The 21,549-nt window shown below is 47.4% G+C and overlaps 1 protein-coding gene across 4 annotated transcripts in view; it reads right to left on the bottom strand.

Moving 5' to 3' along the window:
• The window catches only part of RMND5B (required for meiotic nuclear division 5 homolog B), a 363,293-nt gene that overhangs the window by 189,229 nt on the left and 152,515 nt on the right, over window positions 1-21,549 (bottom strand). For all 4 annotated transcript variants that reach the window (XM_069651549.1, XM_069651551.1, XM_069651552.1 and 1 more), the window contains exons 4-5: window positions 18,221-18,358; window positions 17,065-17,165 (exon numbers count right to left, since the gene is read on the bottom strand). In XM_069651549.1, the coding sequence (XP_069507650.1) occupies window positions 17,065-17,165; window positions 18,221-18,358 (239 nt within the window). The remainder of the gene's footprint in view (window positions 1-17,064; window positions 17,166-18,220; window positions 18,359-21,549) is intronic.

Raw genomic sequence — 21,549 nt, 5'->3', positions numbered from 1 at the left:
CCATTATCAATGTACAAATCAGAGGGAAAGTGCCCTGATTTGGTCCCATTAACCACCACTTTAGCCACTGGTTCAGAGTACAGGTCCGCCATCCACCCCATCCATCTTGGGCCCATTCCCAGAGAGGCCAGGACCTCCCCATGAAGGCCCAGCTCACCCGGTCGAACACCTTTTCGGCATCAAGGGAGAGCAAGAGCGCCCCCTCTTCCCGCATCATCCGGGAGCTCATAACATGGAGAGTTTTGCGCGTGCTGTCTGCACCCTGCCTGTTCAGCACAAAGCCCACCTGGTCCGGGTGAATTAATCGAGGGAGACATGATTCCAAGCCCGTCGCCATGATTCTGGCGAAGATCTTAGCGTCCACATTGAGGAGAGATATAGACCTGTAAGAGGCACATTCAGCCAGGTCATTCTCTTCTTTCGGTATAACAGCTATGGAAGCCTGTAAGAAGGTCGGGAGTCTCGTATCCCCTCCCACAATCGAGTTGTACAATTTGGCCAGGGGTTTTGCCAGCAGTAAACAGTACTGCTTATAAAAGTCAGCCGTAAAGCCGTACTCGCCTGGTGCCTTCCCAACCCTGAACCCCTTAATAGCTTCCAGGACCTCTTCACCAGTTACTTCTCCTTCCAAGGCTTCTCTTTCTGATCCCGTGAGTTTGGGGAGGAGGCACTTATCCAAGTAGGACCTAATGTCCTCTACCGATTTACCCAATGGCCTGGTATACAAGTCCTTATAGTAACTTGCAAAGGGGCCCACTATGGCTTTTCCTCCACTGGTAAGCCGACTTTCCCCATCCCGAATACAGCAACCTTCCTGTACGCTCTACAGCCTCTAACCCTACGTGCCAGGAGGGCCCCCACCTTGTCCCCCATCTCGTAATATCTCTGATGGGTGTACCTCATCTTCTTGACCACCTCCCCAAGTAGGACCATATGCAAATCCTGTCTTTTAGCCCTCATATCACCGAGTAAGGCCCCTCTGTCAATACCTCCTCGGGTCAGCTGGAGGCGCATGGTCTGCAGCTCCACACGGATCCTATACTCAATCAGGGCCCTTTCCTGTTGCTTGTGGGACTCCTCCGCTATAAGTAAACCCCGAAACGTGGCCTTGGCTGCCTCCCACACCATTGCCAGGGTCGTCTTCCCCCGTGTCCTTAACCTCAAAAGATGCCTGGATCTCCTTACCTATGAATTCTTGAAACACCAGGTCTCTCAGCAATGTATCATTGCAGCTCCACCGGTAGCCACCATGCCACAATCACCAGTTCGCGGTCCGACTAGGTGACAGTTTCTACCCTCTGGACACCCACCTCATCCTCCTGTTCCCTCGGGACCAGTAAAAGGTTGATCCTCATGTATGAATGGTGGGGGGGTAAGGGAGGTGAGAAGAAGGTATAACCCCCCAATGTCGGCCAAGCCCTGTACCATACGTCCACCTAAAAGTGGTCTTGCAGGATTTCCCTGAATGCAAGACTTTCTCTCGTGGGGTCTCTTGGTTTCTGACACTTTGCCGACCACCAGTCCAGTTGGGGGTTCAGTATCAGGTTAAAATCCCCCCCCCCACCACCCAGGATAAGCACCCCGTCTGCCAATTCGTCCATTACTTTGAACACCTGTCGTAGGAACCTCAGCTGTCCAACATTACGGGCGTATAGGGTGGCCAGCGTGACTCGCGTGCCCTCCCGGGTACCCTTTATCGCTAAAAACCACCCTCCAAAACCTCTCTTAATTTCCACCCCCTCCAGAGCAAAAGACGTTCCCAGCAATATACCCACCCCTTCCTACCTAGAGGCTTTATGAGAGGCCCAGAAATGACCCGCAATCTCCCTTCCTTTGATCAGTGATTCATCACCCCTCCGGTAATGTGTTTCCTGTAGGAAGAGTACCATCAATTTCTATTTCCGGAACATATTGGCCGTGAGGGACCTCTTATTCTGCGAGTTGAGACCCTTCACATTCCGAGTACCAATCAATGCCTCCGCCATTGCCCTTCCTCACTCTTCTCTCCTCATATCTACCTTGTCCAATTAGGCCCGTGGGCTTTCTAACATGTGGAATGCATAGCATATACTGCCCCTACTCCCCCCACCCAAAGAACCCCCCCCACCTAACCCCACCTCCCCATCCACCCACCCCTTAAAGTTGAGGCGTCCGCCCCCAATTCCCAACCTTGCCGGGGATGATTGACGAACCAGCAGGGGCTCCTCCCCTACTCCCCTGTGTAGGAACTCTCTCTCCCTAAAAACCCCAGGGTAGCAGTTGGCCACAGGGAAAGTAAACTCAGTCTTTTTGGTAGACGCTTTACTCGTCTCCTCCATACTTCAATGGTCACCCGTCCGTGTCCAGACCATGTGTCGTCACCCCCCCTTCCCCCCTGCAGAGCCGCACCCATATTTCGCTGCATAAAGGAATGTGAATAAACCAAACAAACCGCAACCGCAACTCGGGTGGTCAGTTCCCCTTCCACCAATAAAGCTAGGAGACACTAAGAAACAGTAAAACATTAAATCTCCCCTTGCGGAACCGGAGCCCGGAGGGTCCTTTAAATTTCAAAGGCACCGTAGCGTGAGCATCTGATGGTCTCGTAGGTCACACCTTGCCTCCTCCCCCGGGGGGGGGGGGAAGAGGTGGGTGGAGGGTGTTCAGCTTCTGGAATTTAGAACCTCTCTTCCCACTGAGCTTCCCCTGCATAGCCTCAAGGCCTCTAGGGCCACGAGCAGAGGTCGTCCCCTGCCCACGTGGTTCCGATGGATGACCTCCTCGAATTCCAAGCAGATCCTCTGTAATTCTTTGGATCTCCTCCTCAGCTACCAGGTGATGCCTCTCCTCTTTCCCACTCAAACGACAATGAGAATGTGTACCCCCCACCTGTACCTTACACCCTTTTCCTGCAACCATTTGGTGAGGGCCCCACATTTCTTGTGCCGCAGTAGCGTATAGGCAGAGAGGTCCTGAAAGATTGACACTGAAGAGTCTCCATAGTGTATTTCTCTAATCCTCTTCGCTAGGTCAAGGAATAGTGGTGCATTCTGGCTAATACTGTCCGAGGACCCCTTGCACCTCCGCCAGCTCTGTGGACTCTGTCTATCATAAGTTTATCACCATCCTCCGTGCCAAGAGCCAACCTGAAGATGTCTTGCACCATGCCCTCCAAACCCTCAGGGGTCTCCCCATCCGCCTCGACCAGTCCAACAATCCTGAGGTTATTTTTTGCTTCTCACGGTTTTTGATGTCATCCACCTAGAGGCGCAACTCCAGAGGAAGTCTTCCTTTTTGGCCTCCTCAGGCGTCAGCTGGAAGAGCTCGGAAGCGCTGGCGACCATGGCATGAAACGATCCCACCTCATCCGGTTGGGATGCCCTCAGCTGCGGCGATCTGTCCGCCGTGACTATGTCATAGTCAGTCATCGCTGTGTCCGTCCCTGTGTCTGGGTCCCTTGGGGGTGGGGGAGGGCACCTGGCACGGGTATGGAGGTTGATGTGGCAGTGTTGGATGGTGCTTCCTCTTTTTCGCAGAAGGCTGATCCGGGGCCACAGGGGCCCTGATCTGCAGCTTCCCTTTATGGATTTCTGACACCAACATGTGTAGGGTCAAAAGGATATCCAGAAATGCATCTCTCGGCGGAGGCGGGACGGTAGGCCTACTAGGCCCCGCCCCATTGTCGCCATCGGTGACAGTGATCGTGAGTACAGACTCCTGGTCCTCCTCGTCCAAGGAAGGAACATCCATGTCTCAGGGTACGGCCTGTGGCTGGCCTGGGACCTAATCACCGCCCCTCCGCCCCCTTTGCACCTCTAGGGGTCACAGCCGGCCGCAGTGCGGCATCCTCTTTTCCGGCGTCTTCGCCACTGCCCCAGCCAAGGCCTCCCACCTCGGGGGTAGAGACACCGTGGGCGCAGTCAGGGCTACCTTCACATGGTCAGTCTCTTTGGCCTTCGTGAGAGCGGCCCCCACCATCTCAATCGTCAATGATGATTTTTCCTGCGCTCCCTGAGCCTTCTTGGGCAGGTCAGCCGCCTTTTCTTCCATCCCAGGCTTCTCAGGCTTCTCTGGCTTCTCCCGCAGCTTAGCCGGGTTGGTCGATTTCCTTTTTGAGGAGGAGCTTGATCGATGGTTGGAGATGGGGGCAGATGGTGAGGTTGATGGTGCCCTGCCCATCGCCGGACCCGCTTGCTCAGCGCCCCCGACAGAAATGGACTTGCGGTGGGTGCTTGGCCTTGTCTTAGGCCCCACAGATGGAGCGCCCTCAAAGGACTTAAAAGCCTGCTCCTAGGACCGGCTAGTCCTGGGTGAGGCATGACCCTGATGCGGGCACGGGGCTGAGGCCTTGGCGCTTAGGCACACGGCCAGTCTACTGTGAGGATCCTTCATCGTTCTCTTGGAGAACCTGAGGTAGATCTCAAAATCCCCTTCTTTGTGGCCCGTAGTAGAGGCATTGAAGGTGTTTGTCCTCCACAAACATGTTCCACAGAGCTTGAAGAGAGAACTTCCCTCCTTCTCATCCGTCATGGTCGGAGGTGCGGAGCAGGCCCGATGGCCTTCTGGAAACTTTGATGAAAACTCAACAATCGTTGCCCTTGAGGGGTGCTGAAATGCATCGACAATGGATCCCTGCTTGTTGGTCGATGGAGAGAAGAGCACACAGGCTCCATTTTGATAAAAAAGGCCTTTTTTTCTGAAACAAAAACAAAACAACCGTAGAATAGCTCACAGAGCAAAACTCGAGGACTCCCAACACTTGTGAACATGCGGTAAAAATCTGAAAAAGGCTGCCAGAGGAGGAGTTTAGGGAGAGCGCAGTCATTGGCTGGGGGCAGGATGACCCAGAGTGCAATGATTGGTTTAGAGGAGAAATACAGTTTGTAGTCAAAGTGAAACCTTTCTTTTACTGAGGATTCGCGGCCTGGCCACAGGGAATATTCATGAAAATAACCTATCAGTCCTATAACCTAATCAGTCTGTTCTGATCTAACCCTAACCTTTCCCTCAATATTGCAAAGGCGATACTATATAAAGGCTATACTGACCTCAAATCATGTCACCTCTGGGTGCTGGAACATGTGTTTATTTATTTATTTCACTTGTATAGCGCACCTGACCCAGGGGTATCTGGGCGCTCATGAATAAGAAGATGATTACAGTGAAAGAAAACACATATTACAAGCAGGTTAGCAGTCAAACATGGAGTAGTAGTACCGTGCACGCATTGAAGGATAATACATTTGCAGAGTAGAAGTTGCATACATGAGTGAAGATCAGATTAATTCTTAGTGAGTAGCCAGGAGATGACACTACTCTTGAAGTTTGCAAATACTGGGATGGATTTAATGTCAGATGGGAGTGTGTTCCAAAGGTGGGAGGCCATGACCGAGAAGCTGGAACCGCCAACTCTTTTTAGATTATATCTGGGTACTAATAGGCAGGAGGTGTTGGAGGATCTTGTGATCTGAGTGGAGGTTCTTAGTGTGAATTGGTCAGTGAGATACGGGGGGGCTAGGTGGTTCAGTGCTTTATAGGTGAGGCATAGGGTTTTCAGTTCGATCTTTTCTTGTATGGAGAGCCATGTGCAGAGTTTTCTGGTCGCTGAAATGTGCTCTCTTCTTGGTATGTTTAGGGCCGCTCTGAGTGCGTTATTCTGCATAATCTGGGGTTTGACGAGTATGGTCTTGTTGGCGCCTAGGTAGAGACCATTACAGTAGTCCAGTTTGGACTGTATAAGTGCTCTGGCTAGTATCAGGCAACTGTCGGATGACTGAGGTAGTCATGTTTACTTGTTTGGTTAGGTTGGAAGTAACGTTGAGGTAAAAACCTACCGTTTTTACATCTTTGGCGATGGGGATGTTGTTCCCATCTATGTTGATACTGGTGTAGTTTGGGCTTAGTTAATTTAAGTTGGATTTCTGCTTTATCATCATTCAGGCAGAGACCATGGAGGGCCATCAATGCCTGAATGATAGTGTAGATTTCATTTATCCGTGATACATCCGTGTCATAGATGCTTGTCATGGGGAGGAGTAGCTGGGTATCATCTGCGTAGTTGGTGTAGGTGACACCCAGACGGTCCAGTTTATCAAACAATGGCTTTGTACAAATATTATACAAAGTGGGCGAGACACAAGAGCCTTGGGGCACGCCACAAGTGATGGGTATGGGGTCAGCCACTGCCGACAGTGAGAAGACCCGCATGGTCCTGTTATTGAGAAGACTGTATCCAGGTGATAACGGTGCTTGAGAAATGAGCTGCCGTGGCAAGGTGATCACACAGTACCTTGTGGTGGACTAGATCGAATTCCGCCAACAGATCGAGGAGGAGTAGGATGGCCACGTTTCCTTTATCTTTCAGTTCGTCAATCTGGCTTCTGAGGTCAACAAGGGCGGTTTCCGTCCCATGTTGAGGTCTGAAGCCAGATTGTCGACTTCCAAGTAATTTGTTAGTCTCTAGGTGGTCTTGGATTTGCAAATATGTGTTACGCTCACCTGGCTCCCACAGGGGTGTCGGTCGGATCCGGACAGCTGCGGTCTCCACCAACGTGATGCGTAGTGCAGAGATGACTGACTGGACTGGCCCTCCTAATCTTGTCTGCTTGACCCGTAGAAGTATTCTCCTTATATTCTAGAAAGATGAGCTCTCCATCCTGCATGGATTGCAGGGGTGCGTTGATGCCAGTTACTTCACTGGTTTGAAGGTGGGGAGTGTTCCGGAGAGTATTGACTCCGAGGTTCCTTGCAAGGTCCAGTAAGTATCAAGTTCATAGATTTCAATATGTCCGATGTTTCACTCGTCCCCCCTTCCTTCCTTGTCTTGCAGCTGAGATCATAAGAAGATGCTCTCGTGGCAGCTGGTGGCGCTCAGGTAAGAGTCTATTACCCGATGCTGTCCGGTAAATGTTGCACGTGTTTAACGTGTTGTTTTCTCTCTCTTTGCAGGTGCGGCACATGAAGATGTGGAGAGTTATAGAATAATGCCTCCGGTGGTAAATCAGGTAAGTCTATGGTGAATAGAGTTATATTTGTTGGCTTTCTCGGCTCACCTTGTTGTTTTCTTTTGTCACCCAGGTGCCGGAGTTCCGCGAAGAAATGATGGAGGCAGCGCCGAATCGAAAGATGCTGCGAGGACTGGTGAGCAAGGCGCGGCACTGCAGCTGGAGATGCGACGCGTACAGAAATGATGTTCTGTCCAGGTCCGGAGGCGAGATGGATCCGGAATCAGGTGAGGAATTCGAAAATAGTTAGTTTTCTAACCTTGTCCTTTTCTTTCCTCTTTGTTTTAGGAGCTCCAGATTTGAGGCGGGCGTGGCAGAAGACTGGATGCAGACTGCAAGCATGGTGAGCGTTACGCTGCTGGATGCAGAATAACGCGAAGCGTGTACTGTTGTTCGGGTGTGGTTTAAATAGCCTCCAAAGTAGTCCCAGGTAAGAAGTTCCCTAGAACCAAGCCCAAGTAAAAAATAGTCCCTGTAATAAAATAGTCCCATCCAGGCCTCACGTTGGCTTGGACTCACTAGCAGCATGGTCTGCATCAGGTAAGTAAAGTCTATGAGCCTGGCGCCAGGACTGATTTCTATGATGAGCCTGGCGCCTAAGGCGCCAGGACTGAACCCAAACAGCCCCCAAGGGCTGTTGGGGTTTTAATAAGTATCTGGATGCCTGCTCCCGGAGCTGATGGGCTTGATCCTGATGCCCGGGGGTAGGCATCATGACAATATGCAACCCTATCTAGGGTTTTTAATAAGGGGACTGTGGTAATCTGTCTGTAATTCGTAGGTATTGAAGGGTCTAGCGTTTGTTTCTTGAGTAAGGGGAGAACCTACGATTCCTTCAAGTTGCTAGGTACAGTACTACTAGAGAAAGAGGAGTTTATTAATTTAGTAATGAAGGGGGCCAAGTCTCTGGCCGCATCTTTTATGCTCTGTGCTGGACAGCTTTCACCCTGGTAATTAGAGGGTTTCAGGGAAGCAATAATTTGTTGTACTTCTGTAACTGATACGTTAGTAAATTTAAAGCCTAAGAGTTGAAGTGGAGAGGTAGTGGGTGGCGGTGTAGTTGGAGGAGGAACAAGTTAGTTTATGCCGTTTGTCAGCTATTTTGGTTTAAAGGCTGGCAATTTTGTTGGTGAGAGCATTTTGGATGCTGGTACACCAAGGTTTGTCTTTTAGGCAAGTGTCCGAGGTATGGTTGGGATTTTCCAACTCTCTCAGTATGTTGAACAGTTCTTTTGTACTGGAGCCTGCTTGGCTTATTCTGTTATTGAAGGTCTCCCTCTTAGTACGGATGATCTCGCTTTTGTATTTAGCAGTACTACTTGCTAGGTTCGCTGCTTTACTAGAAGGTTGGTGTCATTCGTAGTGGGTGATGCCTTTAGTGCAGGGATTACTAGAGGTAGAATGGCCTCGGCAGTAATGTTATGTTTGTTTCTGGGGAGACACGGTGGTGCTACCGGGCAAGTTTTCTTCTCTAGGTTATTAATGCTGAGCTCAAAGGAGAGAAGGTAGATGTCGGTCCAAGAAAGATTGGGGAGGGGGGGGCGGGGGGGGGGGGGAGGGAGTCTCATTAATTTTGATATTACAATTTAGGTCTGCTACCCAATCGAGTATCCTTCCTTTCTCGTGGGTAGGCTGAGTGATTTTTTGTGTGAATCCATGTTCAGACTGGCTAAGGCTATGGCTGGTAGATCATTAGGGTCGTTATAGCCAAGGTTGAAGTCGCCAAAGATTAAGTTTTGCAACATGGGTTTGGTGTTGTCAACAAGGTGTGTCACGACGTCTTCCTCGAAGGATCGTATGGGACCAGGAGGCCTGTATATTAGGTGGATGGTAATGGTACTTTTGAACGACGTTTGGAATTTAACTGATAGAAGCTTGCAAGATGTGAAAGAAGTTGGGGGAGCTATTATGTCTAGCGTGCTTCTGAAGATGGCGATGCCTCCTGCTCTGGCATTGGGTCTGTCAGCTCTGAGGACAGAATAATTATAAGGGATAGCTAGTGCTAATGATGGGCCTGCTGCAGCATGCAGCCAGGATTCTGTGACTGCGAGGAAATCAAGGTTATTGGACAGAATGATGTCTGCAATCTCAGTGGTGTGGGCAACAAGGGTCCTGGCGTTTATTAGCGCTCCTTCGATAGGTGGCTTCCTATTGCTGAGGGGGGTGATGTTGGCTGTGGGTAGTTTCTGATTGACTTTGGGTCTTTTTTTCTATTTAATTTAAGGTTTGTGTGTCCCTTAGGGGGTTTATTTGAGTTTGTTGGTTATATTTGACCGACTGGCTATGGCGTGTAGGAATCCTGGAACGAAGTCTAGTGTTTCTAACCTTGGAATTCAGGCAGGTGGCGAGTATACCCGTGGTGAGGTGAGGTATGTTTTCGGTGGTCGTTGGAATAGCGGGTGTGCCTTTAATATTCCAGGAAGTGACTGGGCGTAGGTTAGGTAGAAATAGAGTCGGTTTAAGTGTGGTCTCCAGACTGAAGGTGTTCAGTGCAGGTAGGAAGGGGGTGGCTTTGATCCACGGGTTTAGGGCCATAGCAGCGTTCAAGTTAGGGCACCAATGTTGCTGCATCTGATCATGGTTAAGTTGTTGCCTAGTATCAGACCTGGCAATAGAGAGTATTAGAAGGATAGTACAGAGTATACGAAGCATGGCGTGGTTGTTTACTGGCAGATACATAGCGGGAGTGGGCATAATGAGAGCATTGCATGGGCGTGTCATCTAGTGCAGAGATAAGATTCACTGTATTAGCAGTACATACGCTTGAGTACACAATATAGGCAATAAGCTGATTCAATATACAGTATAAGCTATCCGGTATGGCGGTATCAAAACATATAGTACGGAGACGAAATCCACTGCTTAAAGCTGTCCAGTCAAAGTTTCGAAAACAATAGTTTCGAATGACAAAATTTCCGAAACAAAAGTGTTGAAAAAAAAAAAGTTTTGAATGTATTTTTTTTAATATTAAAAAGGGTTTATTTAATTTCGTCTAGTAAAATAAGGGAGGGGGGGGGGGGGAACACCCCATTAAAAAAAATAAATTAAATTATCGTCCAGCCACCCCCCCGTCCCAATTCGGATACGTTTTTTGTCATTGATTTTTTGGAGGCAATTTCGGATTAGAAAATGCACTGCTCTGACCTTATTGTACTTTGTGATTTTATTTTTTTATTAACACCCTAATGATCCCTTTGATTTACATGCTGCTTGGCTCATCTCTGCCTTATTCGATCTTGATATACCTAAAGTTGATTAATCAACCCACATCTCTGTGGTAATACTTGGACCTTATTTTTGCTTCTTCTGTTTTGATCACCTTCTTTCCGAGTCCTTTGGACCGTTCATTTTATTCTTCAGTTTTTGTTCAATTTGCTCTGGCCCATTCCCCCTTTTGTATCTGGCGCTCTATTGAGACATCTGACATCTCTACCACCGTCATTGAACCATGCACTTCTCACTACTACTGATTTGTCCTCTTTATCAAATGTCTTTATACCTACAGCCGACTCATTAGCCCCTCTTAAAACCTCTAAATCTCGTAGTCGTCCCTCTGAGCCATGGTTCTTTCCCCATCTGGCCAATCTGCGACTTCGCAGACAGGCCTAGCGGAAGTGGCTTATTTCTTACTGTCCCCTAACTAGAAAATAAGATTTCTGATATCCGGTTAAAATTGCTGCCTCTGGTTCATAGTCTTCATCTGATGTGTTTTCTTCGTCTCCTACAAGTTTCTCACATTCTTGGTCTTCTTTTACTTGCTTTGATACCTCTGAAGGCTAGAATTTTTTTTTTAAATCTGCCTCTCCATCGAATGCCATCCCCCCTTTCTATCTTGAGAGAGATCATGCCTTCTATTGTCTCTGTAGTGGTATCTGCAGTTAATAACTCCTTTTCTCTTCGGTCACTGAGAATCACCTTTTATTTCGTCGCTCTCTGAAGAAGTTCTTGTTTTAAGATTCCATAGTTTTCTTCTCCCACTCTGTTGCTAGCACCATGATGCCCTTGTTGGTGAAAGCGGAGCTCTAGAAGTTTGGATAACATAACATACATTCAGATAATGCCTAGAGTGTGAAAGAGGGTCTCTAACAGCCAAGCCCAGAGGGCCACCGAAGGTTAGGATTTGTCAGGAAAACAGCTCTGCAAAGACTATGTATACCCCCGTCCCCAACCATCGGTCAGGGAGGAACTAAACCCACTCCCTGGCCAGTTATTGAGGCCACAGATGACGGAAACAGAACACTGGTACCCAGGCAGCTGCAAAGGAAGCAGTAGGAAACCCAATTGTAGACAATACAAGAAAAACCCCCACAGTAAGGCACAGAAATGGGACACCTACCAGTAGACTACCTGGGGCTGTTGTGGTGTGGAGGATGATCCCTGTGATTCCCTCCCCAGGGCTGCAAGTAATGGAAAAGGGGTAAAACAGAAGCAGCAAGGTGATAGCAGCGGGTGGACAGGGAGGTTGGATAATCAAGTTCCTGCAAGATTCTGATGTTAGTCACCGTATTCCCAATCAGGATGTAGACAGGGTCCAGAACAGAGTGCCGTGGCAGAACAAAAGGCACCAAGAACAGGGAACCAGATGATAGTCCAAAACAACATCACCAAACGTGAGCAAAAGCAATCCGTGAGTCCAAGCCAAGTTCAGTCGAAAACCGGGTAGACAAGTAGAAATTGCGTCAAATCCAAGGGGCAAGAAAAAGCAGGTCCAGTAAACAAGATGCAAAGTCCAAAATACCAGTAGTATGTGGGTACGGAATCCAAACGCCACTCGCCGGTGAAGAAAACAGCTGAGAAGCGCTGTTAGGAGCGGCCGGCGTTCTTTTATGCCAAAGTGTTTCCTGGTAGGTCACATGAGCAAGCCCTCACTGGGTCACGTGAGCGGGACTACATTGGATCACGAGAGCGGGTCCCTGGAACGAAGGGCGGACCGAAGTCTGAAGCAGGCGCCCCTCGAACAGCATGGCAACCGCCAACGCCGAGGCCACAACCGCCATGCCTGATGACACAGGGCTCTCCTTGCGACCTGATGGCTGTGGCAGGGAATTGCTGGGTCACATTGTTGCTGCTGGGAGGGGCCCTGGGAACAGGTACCGTGTTGCGTTGTGTGTGTGTCGGGACTGCCTAGGCATGCTGTTAAGGGCATGACAGATTAGGTCAGACGTACAGCAGAAGACCCACAAGGTCTTATTATACTTCTAGAACATAGATACTGTAATAACTAGCAGTTACACAATATAACTCATGAGCACTTTCATTAACAGGAGTATAATACACAGACTTTAAAAATACAGATACAATCAGTACTTTATAGGAAACTTCAGGGACCCTAGGGGGACTGTGAAGGCATCATGAAGTAAGACAGGCAAGAGATTCAATTTTCTAATAAAATGATTTATTTTCTTAAATGTCAGGATGGAGGAAGGCCTAACTTTCCCTATGCTAAGGTGAGATTTCCCCACCTAAATAAACTAAGGATAGTCTGTCAGTAAGTTCAACTTAAAAGTCTGTGTCCAAAACCTACACTTGCCTTCACAACTAGAGATAAACGATGTGTAGGGATGTCAGCAACAAAAGAAAATAGAGTTCCTAATAAAGTTCTGAGCTCCTTCCAGCTCCCCGCTTATTTTCCAGCTTCCTCTTCCCCATGTGCAAAATAGTTCCAAAAAGTCTCAGGGTTTCTTTCCCCAAGAGGTCAGCTCTTCCAGCTTCCAAATCTACAATAAGTTAAAATGTCTTGGCTTTCAAAAAAAGTACCAGTTCAACTTAATCCTTTACGCTTTTCAATAGTTTGTACAGAATGCTCTCTTTCTCATTCATTCAGCAATCCTATTATCAAATAGTTTCCTTATCTTTATCTTCCTTGGCTCTTTCCAGGCATGGGTCAATTGGTCTACGCGTAGTTGTCGGACCACACGGTCCACCCATTACAGGTCACGCAACCGATAACCCGTGGCACCTTTTAATCCTTCTGTATTCTTTGGGTTCTCTTGCCAACACAAGTATTCTCTCTCTGTACCTGTGTCATGAATTTACATTCATTTCCGATTCACCTTGGCAGTATCTTGGCTTTGCCACAACATGTTTTCCACACAACTCACTCTGTGGTGTTCACCCTTTTCACCACTTTACTTTCACAGTATTCGTAAGTGCTCATCACTTGCTTTTCACATGGTTCATAAATGCCCATTACTTGTTTTCCACTTTGTTCACATATTCATCCTAACGCTTCTATTTCAGTATTCAATATCACACTGCATCAAGAACAACTTCCAGCTTGTTCAGCATTCATAACCCCTCAATCTGGGTTCCACAACAAATTGTCACAGGTTTCACTTGGTTCGTCATCAACGTATGCCCGTTTGCAGCCCCAGGAGTGTCCCGGTATGAGTGTTCCCCTTTATTCAACTCACCGGTATGCGGCTGCTCCTCCAGGCGTCTTCTCTCTTCATTCTGGCTTCCTTTCGCTCTCTGTATACTTTTCGGGAGTCCAGCTAGCAGCACTTCACTGCTTGTTGTAGGTAGCTCCACTCTTCCCTTGCAGACGATACTGGTGGCCTGTAATGCTTGGGAGCCTTCCCTGTCCCACACCTCTGCAGGTATCTCAACTTTCTCACGGCCCGTTCAGGCCCCAGCGCCACTTTCCCTCCTCTGCAGTGCCTGGCCTCCTTCCCGCTGGCTCCTCTCCAGCCTGCTCCACTGTCAGCCACGTCCTGTCCTCCAGCCAGGTTTCTTTCCTTCTCCCTTGCGTGCTACAAGTCCCTCCTTTTATGCACCTGGGACCTGTTAACTGGTCGCAGGTGCAAGTTCTTGGTTTCAATTGCCTGCAGAATCAATTCTATTTGCTCGACATGCCTGACTCTTGCAATGGTATTTCTCTGCAATCCTCTTCCTCGTCTGACTACCAGAGTGGTGTGAAAGAATGGGAGTGTATACAACTCTTAGTCACCTCTTCATCATCTGACAAGGGAACGGGGGATACCATGTCTCACACAAAGACATCCCCCCCCACACACACCATGGAACCTCCACCCAGCTGATCCTTCCTCGCATCTCCACCCCTAGGGTCGGGATCCGAGAGTGATGGCCTTTCCCTGGCCACCCGAGAAGAGGATCCAAGGGGAGTAAATGCGAGGAAGCCCTCAGGTTCCTCACAGGACCCAAGAAAAATGGCAATGTTTAGGTAAGTAGCCTTAAAACATTTAGGTGGAGTTTTCCAAGGCAGTAAGAGCTCCCCATAAGATATAATGGGACACAGTTGGGAGACAAGAGTTCTAACCCGCAGGAACGGAGAAGGTGGCAATCTACCCCATAGCATGCCATGGGAGACTCATGAAGAGTTCCACTCCCAGGTTCAAGACCCAGAAGACCCAGTAAGAAAGGAATCAACACAGGATTGCTGCCATGTACCTCTATGGCAAACCACAGTAAAAGAAGACCGGCAGAAACCCATGACCACGGAGACCCCCTGAGAGTTCCATGTAATTTCAACAAAATAAATTAATTTGTGGTAATTTACTTCGTGGAAATTACATCAACAGTTTACTTTGAAATTTCTTTTTTTTTTTTAAGGGGATGGTGCCCACTCCCCCAAATCCCCCTTCACTATAAACCTTACCCCAAACCCCTGTCCATCCCCTTTACCTCTTAACCCATATAAAAATACATTTCGAAGTAAACTGTTGATGTAATTTCCACTAAGTAAATTACCATGTAGTAATTTACTTCATTGAAACAATGCGTACATACCCCCCCACCCCCTTTGAGGGTAGGTTTCAAGAATAACCAGCCTGCCCAGAGGAAAGCACTCACAGTGGCAGTTTTAGCAAACATGGCTCAGGAATGGCCATGCAACCCGGTGAGTAAGAGCCTTCTGTTTCCTGTTCAGTTACAGGTCTTGAATCCCAGATATTGACCCATCTGCCAAGAGTGAAAACAGTGAGAAAGACCCCATGAAGACCAAGATCCCTACCAAGCGGATCTGGTCAGCTAGTTTGGCAAAGAGTAGCAGCCAACCTGCAGAAAATGGTTCCACAAAGGAAACAACAGTGGGGGGGGGGGCTGGACAGCTCAGGCTAACAGTAGAGGCAAGGAAGTGGTGTTCCACCACTCTACTGGATGACAGCAGCGCCCTACCTATATGTGTAGGAAGGTTTTAGGCATATGGCAGTAAAACAGTCCAGAAATTATCCCAGCACGGGACAATCAGCCAAACTAGTGAGGACTGCCCAGGAAAGATGGCCAACAGCCAACAAATGAATACCAGAGCTACATGTAAAGAAACAGGGCCCAGACAATACGACTGAACTTGGTCCTAAAATTGCAGCGACACTGCTTCAAGGTGGAACTTCTCTCCTGCAGCAGCCAAGTGAACCTTCTAAAATGTCAGCATAAATGATAAATGATCCGAGCCTCCCCTAGATATTTAATTGTGGGATGGCCCAAGCCAGCCCAACAATCATATAAAAGGGCAGCCAGCTAAACAGGCTGTTGCCAAAAACCGCCAACACTCAGGTCCACCCATACACTGTATTTGCCTGCCTAAGACTGGGGACCAAGTCCAAACCACAATGTCTATTTGTTTGTTGGGTGCAGGGCTGGACTCAGAATGAGCCTATGTTTGCACAACAGCCATTTAGGCCTGAATCTTGGATTACCCAACCAAAGGAATGGCCCAAAATCAAAATGGCTGACAGCAGGACTTAGTACATTAGTACTGCAATGGCTCTGAAAAAGTAAAAGTGGCCTGCTAATGCAGTAAAACAGGCAGTCCCAGTGCAAGTCAAAACTAAATTACAGCTGCTGTCAGCCTCCTCTCTAATGTGGTGCTTTAAAAGGCACCCCAGTCCTTGGGGCCATATAGGTTACCATAGGACCACATAATGATATGATCTTTTATTTATATCGCGCCCATGAACAAGTGTTTCAGAGCACATTGAGGAAAGGGAGGGGAACAGGGGAGGACAAAACAACGTTCTTATTAGGCACAGTGACATTGGAAACGCGCAGGTGCAGGGGAGGGGGAGAGTGCAAGGGGAAGGGGAGGAATGGAAAATGCTGAACACGAGATCAAACAGGTAGTATGGCCAGCAGGTGGTAAGTGCAAGAAAAAGGAGCCTACAACGGGTGTCTAAGAAGGTTCCATGTAATAATGTTGCCACAAAAATATCGCCGAAAAATGGTCGTTTTTTGTGGCGACATTATTGCATGGAACATGCGGGGGAGACCCCCCGCAACCCCCAATTATTTTGATTTTTTTTTTTTGGCCCCTGTCGCCATATATACGGTCACCCAAATAATATCACCACAACATTTCCCCACCAATATTATTTACGGCGACCATATATGTGGCGATATTATTACCTGATACCCTAATAAGGGCAGGAAGGGGAATGTAGGGTTGCAGATACAGGCGCAAGTGCAAGGATTGCCAGAGGTAGTGCAGGTATGCAGCTGGGTGGGCAGGGATCTGGGCCCGAGATCAGAGGTTAGCCAGGTGCCCAGTACCGAAGCAGACAGATCAGCAGGGGAGAGGAAGAGTGAAGCCAGAAGCAAAGAGGAAGGTCTTGAGGTGCATCTGGAACTGAAGATGGTTCCCCTCAGAGAGGCAGGGAGGCTGTTCCAGAGGGAGGCCCAAGCCTCCAAGGAGAGCAGTGGCAGGGGGGCTTCATTAGAAGCCCTTGACCACAAAATGAGGTCAGAGATCCTAAGAAAACCAAGTGGAAAAAGCTCATATTTGGGGGTCCCATAAAATGGAACAGTAGAACCCCTAAAAATGAAAATCTGCCGTAGCACACAAACACCCACTACAATACTATTTCCCACCACAGAGAGTTTTCTATATGCCTCAAAATCCTTCAAACACAACCATGGTAAATGCTCAGTTTTTGGAGAGGAAGGGCAGGAACAACCCTAATTTAGCAATGCAAACTTTGCAAGAATTGCCTAGAAGTGTTGACATTGAAGAAGTGCTACTTTTAAGCCTTACAGGGGCTTTCTTTTACAAGAATAGGACAGTGCAGGTAGGAGGTGGTTAAATACAATCTGACCAAGACAGATGGTCACAGGTTAGTAGTCTTACTCTAGAGCAGGGCGCAGGTCATGCTGTTGCAGAGCCTCCAAGATCCGGTTTAGCTCCAGAAATGGCTGCTTGAAGCCCAAGTCCACACTGAGGGCAGATTCCTAAGAAGAAAAGAAAAGGTAACTTCTGATACAACCTCTCTAATCCACCAGACGGCCAACACTTTGCCAATTCCACTCAGCTTGCCGCACCCCCATCTAGTGTCACTTGAAGAAAAGCAATGATTTCTAAGTATAAATCAAAAACAGATCCTCAATATCCATAATGGCAGAGTGCTGGGTATACTTTTCCACCTGGATCTTCTGGCCTAATCCAGCTAGAGTCAAATCCGTTGTGTCAATTTTATCCATAGAAACACATTGATTTGGTTGCAAAACAGCCCAACGGCCACATCAGAGGGGGGGAAAAACCCACTACCAAATATCTACACCCAGAACAGCCATAGTCTCTGAGCACTGGCATTATTGTATATCAAACACAGCAGTAGTCACTAAACTGAAGCGTTAAAACTTTCAACAGTCTTCGGCCTCTTCAAATGAAATTCTCTGATCCACGTTCAGCTCCTTCTGAAAACATTGCACTCCTAGTTGCGCTGTGAGACAAGTAAATTAACTCGTAACACATATGTAACAAACACAGATTTGGTGGCCGATGCTTCCCAACTCCGAGAAACCTTCTGTAAAACTCTCTACCTCATCAAACTGCTATCAAAAACATAACAGATTTTTAAAAAGCCTTAAGAAACCCTTGTTCCAGTCAGCAGTTTCAACATTAATAAACCCTCCCTCTCCATTGCTGCAGCTACCATAAGTTCACACAGCAAGTTCCCAGAAGCATCCTAGCATTGTCTCTGGTGTGATCAACACATCCCGAGAACAGGAGCTGCTCTGTCAAACACAGCTAGCAATGGTTGCACAATTACCAGCCAAAGCTTTTCCACCTTCAGCTGGCACTGGCAGCTACTTAACTTATCATAGCTCCCTTGCTATGCTAGGCAAGCTCTGGCTGCAGTATTTTTCAGCGCACTTCCTCTACCGGGCTCAGTCTGCATTGACTGCCATGCTATCGCCATAGGTCCTGTGATGTGCTCAGCAAGAAACTGCATTACCTAGCACAGCTCATCTACCATGTTTTGCAGTCTTGGTTGATACAGTACCTGGCACAACTCCTCTGCCACACTCAGTAGGCCTTGCTGGTATAAGTGTTCCACAATTGCCATCTGCAGGAGCTGTTGCTTCTCTCGAGCTTCCCAGACACTATTCGATACGACGGCACATATCTCCGCATCAAAATTCTGCAAAATAAAAGTTAAAAGACTAATGATCCATTCATATATTAAAATTCCCCACATACAGGCTCTCAACCTACACAACTAATAATGTATGCATGTGAAGTTATCTACCAGACCTACTCTGCCCATAAACAGGCAGCAACCAATGTTCCTTCTCACCCCCTCGCACTCCCCAATCGTGGACCTCACAATGCTCCACCCCTCAAGGCACTCACAAGGGTCTTCACCTTACAATCAGCCCACGTGGGATCATTAACTGGTCACTATTAACTCCACCCCCATGCTGCACACCAGGGTTTAATCTCTGTTCCCAAAGGCCACACAAAGGTTCAGTAGCAAAGGTTTTATTTTGGAGTAACCCATAAAAAGGATTACATGTCAAAAAGGTTCCAACGACAAAACAAATCATATCAAAAGTATACATGCTATTTTAAATGTGCGATACAGTAGAAATCCAAAAGGAACACATACAACACAATGAATAACTACTTAAAATAAAACACATGATACGTTAAATAATTTCAAGATTAAAAGCCTTGTTAAGAATATAAAAAATACAAAGGTTACAAATATTCAACTCTTATTCATTGAGTGATGCTAGCGGTTACATGTTTGGTGATATGTCTCCAAGATTTCCCTATAAATTCAGGTACTCCAAAAAAATTTAAAAAATTGTTACTAAACAGAACTTTATTGCATTGCAGGCCTTTTGTATGCTAAAGTTTCTAAATAAAGGAAATAACTTTTCCTAGTGTACTTGAGGCAGGGCAGAATAGTGGTGGAGATATTTTGAAATGTTGATACAAAAACACAAGTTATCCTCACGAGACCGCTTTGCCATAAGACAAGTCTAGTGGTAAAGCGACTACGTGAAATTTTGAAAAAGCAACAGGTTATAGAAAGGCATCCTCACATCTACGCACGGTTCCAAAACCAGAATACAGTTTCTCTGAAGTTAGTAAACCAAACTATTAGCTTTGAATGTGCAAAAAACTGACCACTCATAGTTGCTTATAAGTAGCTCCTATGAAAGTAGCGGCACCTTGACCCTGTTGAACAACAGTTCCCCCACCTCCCTCCAATTTCAAATTCTTAGTTATTTGTCTAACATATTTGAGCCAGAGCAGATTGTTCAATCCAATATAAGGAATACAACCTTCCGAGGCCCTGTGACATAGTAATAAGGTCAGACTTTTTAAAATACATAACCAATATGACAATGGTTTCATTTTTGTACAGTAATACCCTTCAAGCCCAATGGCTTATTGGCGGTATTGCAAAGAAGAGTGACTGATGATTCTAATATTACATTCTCAGCTCTAACCAGAGCCTCAACCGTTGCAGTTTCACACAGTTCTGCTCCATAAGTGGCAGATGCAAACACTTCAGCCCGATATATCCCCAAGTTAGTGGCTATTGCCTTCCCTCTAAATAGTAAGGAAAAGGTTCTAGGATCACCACCTTGTCTAGCGAGTTTTAGAGTACATTTGTCCAACTGTGCTGACCAAGAGCCCTTGGTGCACCACCAAATATTCAAATTATTCAACTATATCTATTTGCATTACTTTTCGCACAGTAGATATTCTTTTTGTGAGTGACAAATCACACATTTTGTTTCATCTACTTGGATTTCCAGGCCCATTTCAGTAGACAAATCATCAAACAAATCAAGTACTTTTGGAACCATCTGTGGCGGGATGGAGTAAGGAGGATAAGGTTGGCTACAGACTTTTATTCAAATAAAGCAAAGAACCTGCCCCTCCCTATTTCAAGAGGAATTTCCTTACCTCAAAACAGAATATCTCGGGTGGTCGTTAGAATGCAAGTCAAAACCCAAAATACCGTCCTCTGCCCAAACCAACTACTCTATCCATACCACTAAGAAATAAACCAAAAGGGATTCAATAAGCTTCTTGTTCAAGTCACCATGAGAATGACTCCCTTCTCCTGGTGAAAATGAGCCAGACTTTAGCTGACTTAACAGCAGTCTCTTGCAACAGGGTCTCATTTACCAAATAAGACCAGGAGAAGTACTATCTTCTTCTGGTCTATCTGGAAACGTTTTGAAGACTGTTCCTTGATGGTCCTTTATACCAGTCTTTAAAAGTCTTCTTTACTTCCTCCCAAGGACTTGTGAACAACAGAGTTAAGACTATCAATTCTTGTTATTGTTGACATTTTGTCAGGACTTTTTACATTTTGGCTATTGGGGAGATTACTCTCTGACAGTTACATGGCATCTTTCACATGTGTTGCATTTTTCACTGTGATGAGGGAGCACACTCCCATGGAATACTCTGGGCTCCCTGGACCCCACCTCGCGTTCCCACAACTCCCGTTACCTGCATCTTAGCTGGGGAGCGCTACTGGTTCTTCCCGGGGTCTCAGGTCGCTGTCAGTTCGGCACGCGTTCAACTAGTCTTCCTTCTTTCCTCCTCTTCGATCTATGTAGCGCCACGGGACCGTTACTGCAGCGGTCTCTGCATGGTCCAGCTCGAAGAGGCCACACCAGCGTTGTATTATTCTTGCTTCAGCAGCAAGTCGGGTTTTCTCCGGCTCATGTGGTTCTTTTTAGCTTCTACTTCCGAGCCCTGCAGGACGGATGCCAGCTTCCCTCGCTGCTCTTCCTGGTGCCGAAGATGCATATGTCTTCACTTTAAATTGCTGGCACCGCCCCAGCTAGCATCAATGTTGGTCATCACTGATCCATCCGGATCAAAATGGGTTCCTGCTTCATAGAGTGACTCATATGAACATCCAGAGGCTCCAGGTGGCGCTGTATAGGGTGGTGGGGGGCTGGGGTCATACCAGGTCCTCTGGCCATGGCTTTCGACAGTGTACTCAGAATTTGTCTGGGCGGTAAAGGGAAAGATGGGATTCGGGCTGCAATATTTACAGTGGGTTCAACTACTGTACGGAGATCCCGAGTTGAGGGTCTGGGTCAATGGCAAACGGTCTAGACCCTTTGCATGATGGAGCCCGAGCTGCCCTCTCTCCAGCACTATTTGTGTGTGTACACACACGTACACACACACGTACACACACGAGGCAGAAGGCCTTAGTGGCCCCAAGAGAAATAGCCATCTCTGCCCGCTAAACAAAAAAATCCTATTTGCAATATATTACACCAGGGAACTACTTTTCAGAAGGGGGCGTGCAACAGACCCCCACTGCTTGCAATGCCACACAGGGTT

Source organism: Ambystoma mexicanum, chromosome 3p, assembly GCF_040938575.1.
Source record: "Ambystoma mexicanum isolate Mex_15411 chromosome 3p, UKY_AmexF1_1, whole genome shotgun sequence".
NCBI lineage: Eukaryota > Metazoa > Chordata > Amphibia > Caudata > Ambystomatidae > Ambystoma > Ambystoma mexicanum.
This window is presented reverse-complemented; position numbering and strand designations above follow the sequence as displayed.